Raw genomic sequence first — 13281 nt, forward strand, 5'->3', positions numbered from 1 at the left:
TCCAACTCTTAAATGTCCAGATCTTGAGTCTTTTGTATTTGAGTGTTATAAAGTTTCAAATCATTATTGTTTTCAGAATATGGTACATTTTCCATAGAAAAGACAGAGTAGAAGGAAAACAGCATCAAGAAATGTAAATATATTTAATTTTGCAAGTATGAGAGTTTTAGAGAATTTATTCATTCATATATTTATGAATAAGGTGGCTTTAGACAGGGGAGATGGCTCAAGCTCTTCACCTAAGTTTATTTGCAGTGGTGTTTGGGATTCCAGCAGAGTGGAGAGTCACCTGGAAAGTCAGCTAGCCTCATGTGAGCAGCGCAGCAGAAATAAGAGAAATCCTGCCTCAAACAAGGAGGAAGGGAGGAATCAACTCCTGGAAGTTGTCTTCTGACCTCCATGCATGTACCGTGGCATATGTGTCATCCCGCCCCATCTCTCTTACAAACATTGATTAATTAATTAACCAATCAGTTATAAAACAAAAAAGACAGTGTCTTGCTGTGTGGCCTAGGCTAGCCTCCAACTCCCGAGCTCACAACAGTCCTTCAACTTAAGCCATCTGAGTAAGTGCTAGCATGTGCCACTGGGCCTCACTTTAAAATAACCCTTGTGTAGTAGATCATTTTTATCTTACCATATACCTCATATGAGGAATTCTATATTCTGTAGATCAATAGTTCTCAACCTTCCTAATGCTACAGCCCTTTAATGCAGTTCCTCATGTTATGGTGACCCCCAACCATAAAATTATTTTCGTCACCACTTTGTAACTGTAATTTTGATACCATTATAAATCGTAATGTAAATATCTGTGTTTTCTGCATGTTAGACAACACCCCCCCCCGTGAAATGGTTGTTCAACCCCCAACAGGGTCATAACCCACATGTTAAGAACCACTGCTGTAGATGATAAGGATTAATAATCTAATTTTTATTCATAATTTTCTTCCCAATGCTTAATTTATTATTGTTTTAAAATGAGATCTGCCAGTATAGAATACCTGAAAATTATCAAGAATAAAATAGTTTGCAGAGAGTTTAAATTTAGTGGAACTCAAATTCAGTATGAGCCCCCAGCAAATTCCCAATCCATGTGACTAAAGAGAAGCTAAAGCTAGTTCAAGAATAGTGTGTTTGCTTTTGGATGTCATGCTCCTAGTAGGACTATAACAGTGTGCATCAGAGGGCATCAGAATCAAAAGTTTAGAAACTGCAGTTCTTTGAGGAAATTGTCTCAGATGATAATTTGATATTATTTAATAATTAAACATCACTATTTAAGGACTGTCATATGGAGGAAGGAGAAAGTGGTGGTGGTTGTTTGTAGCTATAAAACATTTAAGTAGCATCCATAGATATAATGGATACAGAAACAAATTTCTGCTGGGTATGTTTCCAGATGTAAGAGCTGCCAAGTAATGGACTGGGATTTCTAATGTGAGATGAGGAGTGTACTCTGAAGCACTATGACTGGAGTGTAGGGAGCAGATTATGTGGCACTTTTCAGGGAGTATAAGAAAATTTCTTTACCAAAAGGATTTTGTTCTGTGACATCTGTAATCCACAAGACTTTGTAACACTGCTTCTGTTCTAAATGCCAGCAGAGAAGAAAGCTTTGGTGCTCCTCACACAGCAACTATAGCTGGAACCACATCAGAGATGTCATTGACACTATTGAAAGAGTAGGCAAGACCCTCACGTGTATACCAATCAATCCTCTTAACATTGTATTTAATATCTAGTTCTGTTCAATTTTGGTATCATCATATAAAAATGTGTAAGCTACTAAGCATGTTTATTAAAATTTTGGCCCCATATAATTTGTAAATAATTTTAGTAGTACTAAATATAAAGATAGGACAAACCAAATGTTGCCAGTTGTAGAGTTAACATTTTAATGAATAAATTAGAATGAATTGTAAGCACATCATCAAAACATTTCATATTTATGTAAGTTATTTTTAAATATGATCTTTTAAAATACTACAAATAAGGTTTGGGGTATTGTTTTTGTCTGTTTTAGTCTTGATTTTGAGACAGGGTCTAATGTATCACAAGCTGATCACAAACCTGAACTCACTACATAGCTTGGGGTGGCCTTGAATTCACCCTTCTGCCTCCAAAGTGCTGGAATTCCAGGTGAGCATCACTGCTCCAAGCTGAGTTTTGCATCTAAACAATAATTGTTTGATATATGTTACTTTGTTTATTGATTCTTTCAGAATCCAAATGCAATAGCTCAGTTAACATGGAATTTTATTAACACATAGCACTTCATAGAAATTCTCCAATGTACCTGAGTAGTTTGCCCCATGGAATCATTTACCATCCAATCCTCCTTCCTTCCTGCTTTTCCTATTACAATCCCCTCAGGTAGTGCCACCATCTGGATGATTAATGCTTGACTGCTGCCAATTCATAGTTTCTTCCCATGGGAAGAAGATGGAGAACATAGAAGAGCCCTACAACACTCCTGTCTTGAAGGGCCAAAAGTGCACATATCATTTTTCATCCTTTAATGGCAGAAGTGTACTCATGTACAATACCTAATTTCGTAGGAATTTGGGAAATGTAAAGTAATGAGGAAGTTCTAAACCTAGAACTCTTACTGCGATTAGCTAAGAACCTCTTCCTCAATTGGTTTTTCTCAGTTTGAGTTAGCCACGGCCAATTAATTTGTTTAATAACATATATTTTATGAACTATAGTTAATTTTTGAAATCTTTTTCAGTTAGATGTAATAATAGCAGATTTGGATGGAGGCACTATTAAAATTCCTGAATGCATTCACCTCTCTTCTCTTCCGGAGCCACTTCTTCATCAGACTCAAGCAGCGCTTTCTTTGGTATGCCTCTTTATTCATGGTCACTTTTCTTGATTTAAACTTGAAACTGAGATAACTGGAATTAAAAAACATGGTCTATAATTATATATGTATGATGTATGTATGTTTACACGTACACACATATATTATGTTGAGACATTTTTTCACTATATTGGTCTGACACTTGCTATGTAGACCAGGCTAACCTTGATCTTACCTGCCTCTGCCTCCCGGGTGTTGGGATTAAAGGTATGTGCCATTATACCCTATTACAGGTGTAATTATCTTAAAGAGTCCTATCTTTGAAACAAATATATTCTTTTATAGTTTTTAGAGGAGAATCCTTCATTTACTAGGTAGTTATATTTGCTTCTTATTCAGTATATTTATATAGTAGATACTGTGTACCAAATACTGTGGAAATAAGATAAAATTTTGCCTCAAAAATGTATGATTCCTGCCTGATTTGGTGGTGCACACCCTTAATCACAGCGTTTGGAAGCCAGGGTTACACAGAGAAACCCTGTCTTGTTTGGGAAAAAAAAAAGTCATATTCTCTTCAATATTTTCTATTAGAAGTTGTTAGCTTCTGATCCCCAGCCTCATTCTTGGCACATCATCTCTTTTGTAAATGTGCTATCTACAAAAACAGGATGTCTAGTTGGTGTTTTTAGTTTGTTAATATATGAGTAATCAAAGCAGTAAAAGTCTAACATTCCATGCAGTCAAGGTTTTAAAAATCTTGTGGCCTAGGTTTTTCACATTGAAACAAGTTTAATAATTTTTGTTATGCTATTTTTGTTGATTTTGTTGATTAAAAACAAACAGAACATTAGTGTTTGTGTGCACATATGAAGGCCAGAGGATAATCTTAGCTGTCATTCCTCAGGTGCCAGCCACCTTATTGTTTGAGACAGGGCCTCTTCTTAGTTTGGAACTTGCCAAGTAGGCTGGGCTGGCTGGCTGGCAAGCCTGAGGGACCCTCTAGTCTCTAAATCCTCAGAACTGGAATTAAAAGTGTGAACCACCATGCCTAGGATTTTGTTTTGGTATAATGTATAAGACTTGTGATTCCAAAGATAGTATCATCTCAGATACCACCACATTTCAAAAGGTAAATAATTTTAAAGAAAAATATTAACTATGTAATTGGATTGATTGCATGTGAATATATCAGTAGCTAAAAAATTAGTGTTTGAGTCATTGAGTCATTCTCTGCTCTGTATTTGAACATAAAAGACATCTCTCAACATTATAAGTCCTTTTGTACTGCATAATCAAATTGTAGTATAAATCTCCATTCATGTCATATGGCATGTAATAATAAGTCATGAGGACTTTGTAGCCAACAAGATTTATCATGTCTCATCCAGTCTCAGAGCTGTTCCCATGTAGAGGGATTAGCATATGTGTCACCTGTCTTGTAGTTTTTTGTTTGTTTATTTTTAATTTCTTCCTTCTTGTCTATAGCCAAGATTTTCAGGAGGTCTTCCCCAATCAAAATCTCATCTTTTATTAATTTTGAAGAAATCTGTAGCTTTTTGCTTCCTATGGGAACAAGGAATAACCTCTCCCTTAACACAACATATTTCCTGACTTTTATTATGAAATTAAGACATTTTAAAAACATACGGGTTGGTTTAATTTAACAGTTTTTTCTACAATCCAGTGTCTCTCAGCAGGGTTTGTCTTTCACTCATCAGCATTCAAAAAACTTAAAGTCAACAAAGCAACATACAGGATTTGGGCACACTGTGCATTTCTCATCCTTATGTGGCTTTTAATATTACTTTACTCTTTCTTTAAAGACTTCACTTTATTATTTTTAAACTATTTATTTATTCACTCATTTATTTATTTATTTATTTACTATTTATACCCATTTCCTTTTCTTTCTTTAGCATCTAAGCACATTTTTAATTATTCTGTACCTATTTAGAGGCTTTTCTCAATATGGACCTGGCCTAAGCACCTGCAGCATTCTGTGATCACGTGAGCCAAAGCTTAAACTGCTAGGTGGCAGCTCGGCCCTCTGCTGCACAGCTAGGTTAGCAGGTGGTGCTAGGGCTGGCTTCACTCCCCTCAGCCTAACTGTTCCCTACTCTGGGAAGCTGCTCTGTCCAAGTTGCGGCAAGTATTTCTATCTAGTCTCCTGCCTGAATAGCACATTGCTTAAATGCTCTGCTGTGTTAAAGGGGCCACACCTCTGTATGCTGCAAGTACTGGGCCTGCTTGAGAGACAGGTCACCTGGAAGTCAGGTCTGACTTCGTGTTTGGGAATTTGTTTTTTTTTTTTAAGTTTGCTCAGGCTTTATGTAGATATACGTGGCTGGACATTGGGCACCAAATGTAGTCGGACTTTCTTTTGGGCTGCCAGCTCACAAATAGTGACATGGAGACTTGTTAATTATAAAAGATTGGCCTTAGCTTAGGCTTTTCCCCAACTAGCTCTTATAATTCAAATTAACCTGTTTCTATTCATCTACATTCTGCCTCATGGCTCAGTTACCTCTCCTCTGTTTTGTACTTCTTCAGTGTCTTGCTGGCATCTCTTATGTGCCTCGATTGATCCCGAGTTCCTCTCTCTGCCCAAAAGTCCCACCTATTCTCTCCTGCCTAGCTATTGGCCATTTAGCTCTTTATTAAACCAATCACAGTGACATATCTTCACAGTGTAAACAAGTATTCTGCAACACAAAGCCTAACTCAAATATTAACATTTTTCTTTAGCTTTCCTAGGTATTTTCTTTGTATTTCTAGTGTTATTATTCATAAGTTCATCACAGTCTACCCTCTTCTGAAATGCAAAGCTCAAGAGCTTCTTCCTTACCCAAGTATTTTAATTAATTAGTTTGTTGTGTTTTCTACTTTTATTTTTTCAGTATACTTTTAAAAAGGTTTTTTCATTTTTATTATATAAGTATGAATTATTTCCTTGCATGTATGTACAACATATTTGTGCTGTGCCTGAGGAGGCCAGAAGGTATCCAAACTATAGTTGTAGGTGGTTGTAAGCCACTATGTAGGTACTGGGAATCAAACCCAAATCCTCTGGAAGAGCAGCAAATGTCTTAATCACTGAGCTATTTCTCTAGCCCCCTTTTAAAACATTTATAAATTAATTTTGGTTAGCATACAAAATATGTTTTCATTATGACACTTTCTTCATACATTTCAGTCAGTAAAGCTGCATAACACATTTTCTTTTTTCATTCATTGATGGGCATCTGGACTGGTTCCCTGTCTTGGTTATTTTGACTAGTACTGCAGTAAACATGGGTGTGTATATTTTGGTGGTTTGCTGATCTAGATTCTTTTAGTTGAATACTCCAAGAGTAGTATAGATAAGTTAGATGGTGGGTTTTTGTTCTGTTTTATTGTTTCACTTTTTTAATGAGCTGCCACACTGATTAACATAGAGGCTGCACCCGTTTACACGCTTCTCAGTTGAAGTTCTGCCTTCCCCACATCTTTGCCAGCATCTGCTGTCATTTGTTGTCTTGATGGCAGTCATTCTGACTTTGAGGGAGATGGAATCTCAGTATGGTTTTGTTTCTTTGATTGTTAAGGATGCTACCCATTCTTTTTCAAACACTTATTAGCCATTTGAATTTTTCTTTTGCAAACTATTTAATTTATTGGCCCATTTATTGATTAGATGATTTGTTTTATTGGTGTTTAACATTTGAGTTGTTTATTATTGAGCTATGACTTTCTGGTCTAATATGTAGTTGGCAAAGGTTTTCTCCAATTCTGTAGGCTGTCTCTTTTCTCTTCTCATGGTTTCATCTCGTGATACCATTTATCAGTTCTCCTGAGCCATCGGATCCTTTTACAGGAGGACTTTATGCCTGTGAATAGATCATGAAGTATTTTTCATGTCTTCTACTAAAAGTTTTAAACTTTTAGGTCTTATAGTAGGGTTTTTAGTTCATTTTGAATTTTTTTTTTGACAGGAGGAAAGAGAAAGAGGTCTGGTATCATTGCTTGGCATGTGTATATCATTTTCTCAGCACCATTTGTTAAAGAGATTGTCTTTCCTATAATGCATGTTTTTGACACTTCTGTCAAAAATCGTGTTTGTAGCTGTGTGGCTTCATTTCTTGGTTCTTTATTCTATCTCATCCGTTTAGATTATATATTATAAGATGTAAAATAAACCTCTTTTACAAAGTAGCCACATTGATATATAGCACTTCTCCCAGTTGCTCACTTCCCAGCAGTGGCTCATTTTTTTATAATTTGATATATGTTCTTTGAGAACTGCACATACTCAGGTAGATGTTTATCTGTGTGTGCATTTATTTATTTATTATTTTAAAATAAGTAAGACGTTGCTATGTGAATTTTTCTAGTTGGCCTTTTTTGTAATGTTTATTTTATTCCATTTGTATGGGTGTTTTGTCTTTATGCCACATGTGTACCTATCAGAAGAAGGTGTCAAAGCCCCTGGAACTGGAGTTGCAGATGGTTATGAGCAATCATGTGGTTGCTGAGAATTGTACCTTAGTCATCTGCAAAAAGCAAGTGCTCTTAACCCCTGAGCTGTCTCTCCAGCCCCTAGGAAGTCTTTTTTTTTTTTTTCTTCCTAATCTAATGTTTTGTCTTAGATATCTTTCCACAACAGTACATGCAAAGCTGTATCAATTAAGTGATTTTTATCTCATGGTAGGACTATAATCTAACTCAGGTACTGATAGTTCACTTAATGCCCCAAAGAAACTAAAGGGTAAGTCTTATTAATCCTAGATATCTTATATAACAAACTTGTTTACTTTAGATTTTGCACCCTGATTTGGAAGTAGCAGATCATGCTTTCCCTCCTCCACGAACAGCCTTATCCCACTCAAAAATGCTGGTAAGAAATTTATTATTTAATTTTGATACTTCTAAAGAGTGCTGTACTTTTATTTTTAGGTTTTCTGAAATAGCTGAGTTAGAAGTACCCCCACATAGAAATTAGAATTCTTCTTTCCTCAAGGTGTTACAGGGCAATTTACTGGCCTGGAGAGGGGATTTGACTTTCTCTTTATGAAGCAAGAGTAAAGACAGCAAAGAAATTAGAGCCTTAGCTATAGTCTGGAAAACCACCCAGCATAAGCATTTGGATTCTTCCGTTCTTGTAGTGCTATGTATCGAACCAGGTGCCTTATGTGTGCTATGCATGTGCTCTACCACTGAGCTACATCTCCAGGGGGTGTGTGATACTTAGAAAAATGAAGGAATGAATGCTGAGTATAGGAGAGAATCAAGTTTGAGGAGTATGTGTGCCAAGAGGAGTTTGGATTAGCAGTCGTAAACAATGGAAGGATAGCAGACACCCCTTTTTTCTTTTGCCAGTTCATGTCTTAGAGGTGAATGCATGTGTGACCAGTAGGAGACTGGTCCTTTGAAAAAATGATATAAGCATTCTTGACCTTTTTTTCTTTATCCATTAAATAAGGTATTGACCAAAGAAATATGGAATTTTCTTTAACAGTTTAAAAATTGTTTCTATTAAAACCTGGATTGGCAAGACTTACTTTTAAATCATATTTCATTAGAATAAGAATAGATTTTATAATTTGGATAAATGTTAGAAGAATTTCATAAGCCTTTAAAGTATAATATTTTGAGTGTTTTTCCCTTTTATATTCATAACTATAATTTTTGCATTTATAAAAATCAGAGGTCTTGGCATATATTCCTTTCTCTGACACAGTAAAAGAGGAAATTGTGCTACTTATTTTTCCTCTGGAAGAGAACTGTATGCACTAGAATCAAATTATGTTTGGTTCAGTAGAAAGAACAAACCATTTCACCCAAGAATAAGTAGACTCTCATGAGACTGTGCCTGCTGCGTGGGGAGACAAGCATGGGAAGCACAGCATGCTGCTCACTCAAACTTTCTTCTTCTCTCTGTTTTACTTAATTTTTTTTAATTAAATTACCTGTGTGTTTCTTTTTACATTTCCAGGATAAAGAAGTACGAGCAGTTTTCCTTAGGTTATTTGCACAACTGTTCCAAGGATATAGGTCATGCCTCCAGCTTATACGGATCCATGCTGAGCCTGTGATACATTTTCACAAAGTAAGACATAGTACTAGGTTGTTAGTTAAGTGGACTCATTTAAAAGAACACTTTCTTAGCCATATGTATTGAATGAATTTTTTTGAATGTGATTAAAGTCTCTGTGTTATGTGACTCATAGAGTTGGCGTAATATTTTTCTTCAGAGTATGTAAACTTAAAATTGACGTTTCTCTTCTTAAAGTCAAGTATTAATACCTGATTTTTTTTCCTCCTGTCTTTTAGATGGATTAATTTTTATTCTTTCCAATACATGTAATATTTCAGGTATTAGACAAAACCCTTTGAGAGAAACACATTTCATGACATTGTTTAGTTATACCTGAAAGCATTCAGGCAATCTTCAATCTTTCTATTTTTATTTTAACCATTTGACCATTTCCCAGTGATAAATTATCATTTCACATTTTTTTCTTTACAGACAGCTTTCTTGGGGCAGCGTGGTTTGGTTGAGAATGATTTCCTCACTAAAGTGCTCAATGGAATGGCATTTGCAGGTTTTGTTTCAGAAAGAGGGCCTCCATATAGAGCCTGTGATCTCTTTGATGAGGTATAGTTCTTATCAACAACTAATAGTTAAAAGCAAAAACCATTATTATAATGTTTACTCAAATTTATAAACATTATAAATTAAATATTAAGTAATCAAATATTATGTATATCAAATCTTGATACCTATAATGTAAATTGAGAAAATTATAGAATGTTTCAAAAGTACAAAAAGATTTTGAACAACTATGATTGAATAGCTTCTTAGATCTTTTTGAAAGATTGGACAGTGCTTATATAAATAAGACTCATTTTTAAAAAAATATAATAGTTCAGTCATTGTCAGTCTGCAGCTAGGTCTAACTTGATGCACAGATATGTGACTGTAAATTAGAGTTATGTTTAATCCATCAATGTCATAGAGCCATAATTTAAGTTTATAACATTCCTACTAACAATAATTACCATTTTGTAGCTATCCTAGTAGAAATATTTGGGACAGATATATAGTCTCTATCTTTTCAAGGATTTGGCCATATACAGGGAGAAATAGAATAAGTGAATAGGATACTATTTTACATTTGTTGTGCTTTCTCTTTTTTAAAATGTATTTTCCATTTATCATATAATTCTATATTCAAGCAGTGCATTATGGGGACAAGAAAGTGAATATCATTTGTATTTCAGTTTCTGAAACATCACTGTATTGGAACCAGTAGATTTTTTTTTAATATTATTTATTTATTATGTATACAGTGTTCTGGCTGCACATATCCCTGCAAGCCAGAAGGGGGCACCAGAATTCATTACAGGTGGTTGTGAGCCACCATGTGGTTGCTGGGAATTGAACTCAGGAACTTTGGAAGACCAAGCAGTGCTCTTAACCTCTGAGCCATCTCTCCAGCCCATGGAACCAGTAGATTTTAAAGTTCCTGTTGTACATTAAAGAAAGTCACTCCTGAAACCCAAAATGAGGAAGGCTTTGTTACCTTTTACCATTGGTGGCTTATCTTGTTCAAAGAAAGTAGGAATGAAGGTCTTTTTTTTCCCCCTGAGATGGGTCTTTTATTCTTGTAAAGATAGCTAAGTACTCATGGGTAAGGAAAGCGAAGCAGAGCTTCTGTTCTGGATGAAGACCTACACCAGTGCCTCATTTAGTAATGAGCACATGCAGGTGTAAGGCATAGTACCCTGACTTGCACAGTTGTTTGTAGGTACTTACTAAGCTTTGATTTCCTGTTAACAGTTAATGTGACTGGCCTTTGATCCTACTAACATTTATATCAATCTTTAGGTTCCTAATTAAGTACTCAGTGGTTGATGGCTTATATAGTTAAACTAAGATGCTTGCCAAAGTTCTTTTCTAACTCATTTACTGGTCTCTGAAACTTTATTAATAGCAACATTAGTCTATGTCCCATCTTTGTTTTCCTGGAAGGAAGAAACTCTAGTTCCTCCTCTTTCTCACTCGTTTACTCTCATACATTTCATGTCAGCCCTCTACAGTAAGTATATACTCCCACACAGTTGTCTTAGCAAACTAGTTAATAGGGAGATGGAGTCCATATATATCTCTTGAGAACTAAAAGGAATCTAAATACCATCCTACTGTTCCATCTTCATTTATAGATGAGGAATCTAAACCCAGGTCATACTGACCATAGAGTCCAGTCATCATGACATGAATTGTTTGTTCATATTTGTAACTTAAAGAAATATTTGGAGACTTCCTCACTTTTCTGAATTTTTCTATGTAAGTGAATTATCGTGAGTGAGACCTGTAGGGTGAAAAAGCTTCTTTGCACTCCATAAATGACTATTCCCCAAGAGTCACTGAGTAGAGACTACCTGGCAAGCCATAGATTTGATAAGCCTTTGTCATCTTGGGGTAGAGGTGAAACCCAGTACAAATCTAAAGTAATTTATTTTTAAAATAATATGTATTTTAGATGGCTTTTAGTTTGCATATTGTATGAAAATACCAATTTTTAAATTCAGCATATTTAGGTACTGATTACTGCCATCTGCTTTTTTTTCCAAGTTGGTAGCTTTTGAAGTAGAGAGAATTAAAGTTGAAGAAAATAACCCACTGAAGATGATAAAGCACATCAGAGAACTTGCTGAGCAACTATTCAAAAATGTAAGTAAGTGTATGTAAAATTTTAAAGTATTAAAAAAAATGTTTCATTTTCAGAACTAAGAAGCTCCACCATTATAGTAGTGGTACTATGCTCTGGATAATCAATCCCAAGATGTCACACTTAGTCCTGTATGTCATAGTGTATCACATTTTCATATCAGTCACTGTATCATGAAAATGTCTTGACCACATTTTTCCCCACTCATCTTTGCCCTCACTGTAAGTTTTCTTCCGGTCTCATGCTTATGTAATACAGAAAGACATTGGAGATCTAGTGCAGTGGTGTCATTTGAGTTGCATTGTTTTGAATTAAGGTGAGAAACTAAGCTGGAAGAAAGAATGAAAGCTGGTACATGAACACGAAACTCAAAGATGAAAGTGCTCCCTGGAGACAGGAAATGTCAATTAAAAGATGAGGATGTGGTGAAGTAACCACCTGAATTCTTAGGCTGGCACAAGAGTATGTGCTTATAGAATAGTGGATTTTGGCTAAGTGAGTGCTGATTATTCCTGCTTGTGAAGTCTTTGATTCCTTTTACTAAGAAACGTAAATCAATTGAAATGTGGTCCAGTGAAGAAAAGCAGAGGGAAGTTGGGGTTTGTGTTGTTGTTGTTTTAAGGACTTTAGAGAGAAGAAGAACTTGATATTGGTGTTCTGGCCCCAATGCATATTGTTTAATCTAGCTATTTAACAAGGTAAACCATTCTGACAGTGAGTTATTAGTCACTGCTATGTCACATTCATTTGAAATGTGGGAAGCAGTAAGTTAAAAGCAGAAATACTAAACTATTACCTTGTTACATATTGTTTAATTATTTATTCTCTGCTTGTGTGTGCAAGTGCATGTGTGGAAGTGCATGTATTGAGGATTCAAACCAGAGTTTTGGTGCGTGCTATGTATCCACTATACTTCTGAGCTTTCCCCTGCTCTACTCAGTTATGCTCAAGTTCTATATTTGGAATCTGACCTTCCTTTGAGAGAAATAATTCTTTTTGAAGATTCATATTCAAACTAATGGTCTTTTCTGAACTGTGCCCATCTAAGTTTTGGCGCATAATTGAATATTTCTGGTGTATTTCTCCAATTACTAGTGATTTTATTATCAGTTTTGACAGCATGTTTTGCCTAACATAAAAAGAACAGTAGGTAACAGAGACAGAAATTAGGCATAGCATGCTTAGTCCTGGCAAAAGATCATTTTCTATTTTAATTGTTCAAGAGTGATACTTCAGTGGACTGTCATTTATAGAGAATTAGTTCCTTTTCTAAGAAGCAATATTTTGTATTCTTAAACTTTATCTCATTTTGAGTCATAAGTGATTTCTCAAAAATTTAAATAAATGAGAGTACATTTAACCACATTACATACATTATCTATTATCCTATACCACCCATTTAAGCCAGATTCAGTATGCCCATTTTCTTGAGGATATAATTGGCTCAGAATAATGTAGCTATTAAGTGATAAAATCCAGACTTTAAATTTATGAACTTAATCATATATGTCTCCTAATCTCACTCTGTCATATTGGGTCTATCTGCAATTCCAAAAAATTAACAATCACCCAGGCATTGATGGTACACACCTTTAATCCCAGCACTCTGGAAGCAGAGGCAGAAGGATCTCTGAGTTTGAGGCTAGCCTGATCTACAAAGTCAGTCAGCAAGAGAAACTCTGTTTCAAAAAACAATAAAATAGTAACAATGTTTCCATTAAACTTTTTGACAGTGTTTTAGCATAGTTTCTCACTTAG

General features: G+C 35.3%; 1 protein-coding gene across 1 annotated transcript in view; it reads left to right on the forward strand.

Moving 5' to 3' along the window:
* Positions 1-13281, forward strand: part of Sbf2 (SET binding factor 2) — a 352132-nt gene that overhangs the window by 186124 nt on the left and 152727 nt on the right. The window contains 5 exon segments of the mRNA XM_037211535.1: positions 2735-2848; positions 7608-7685; positions 8784-8897; positions 9318-9446; positions 11427-11525. Of these exon segments, the coding sequence (XP_037067430.1) occupies positions 2735-2848; positions 7608-7685; positions 8784-8897; positions 9318-9446; positions 11427-11525 (534 nt within the window).

This window comes from Peromyscus leucopus, chromosome 1 (assembly GCF_004664715.2).
Source record: "Peromyscus leucopus breed LL Stock chromosome 1, UCI_PerLeu_2.1, whole genome shotgun sequence".
NCBI lineage: Eukaryota > Metazoa > Chordata > Mammalia > Rodentia > Cricetidae > Peromyscus > Peromyscus leucopus.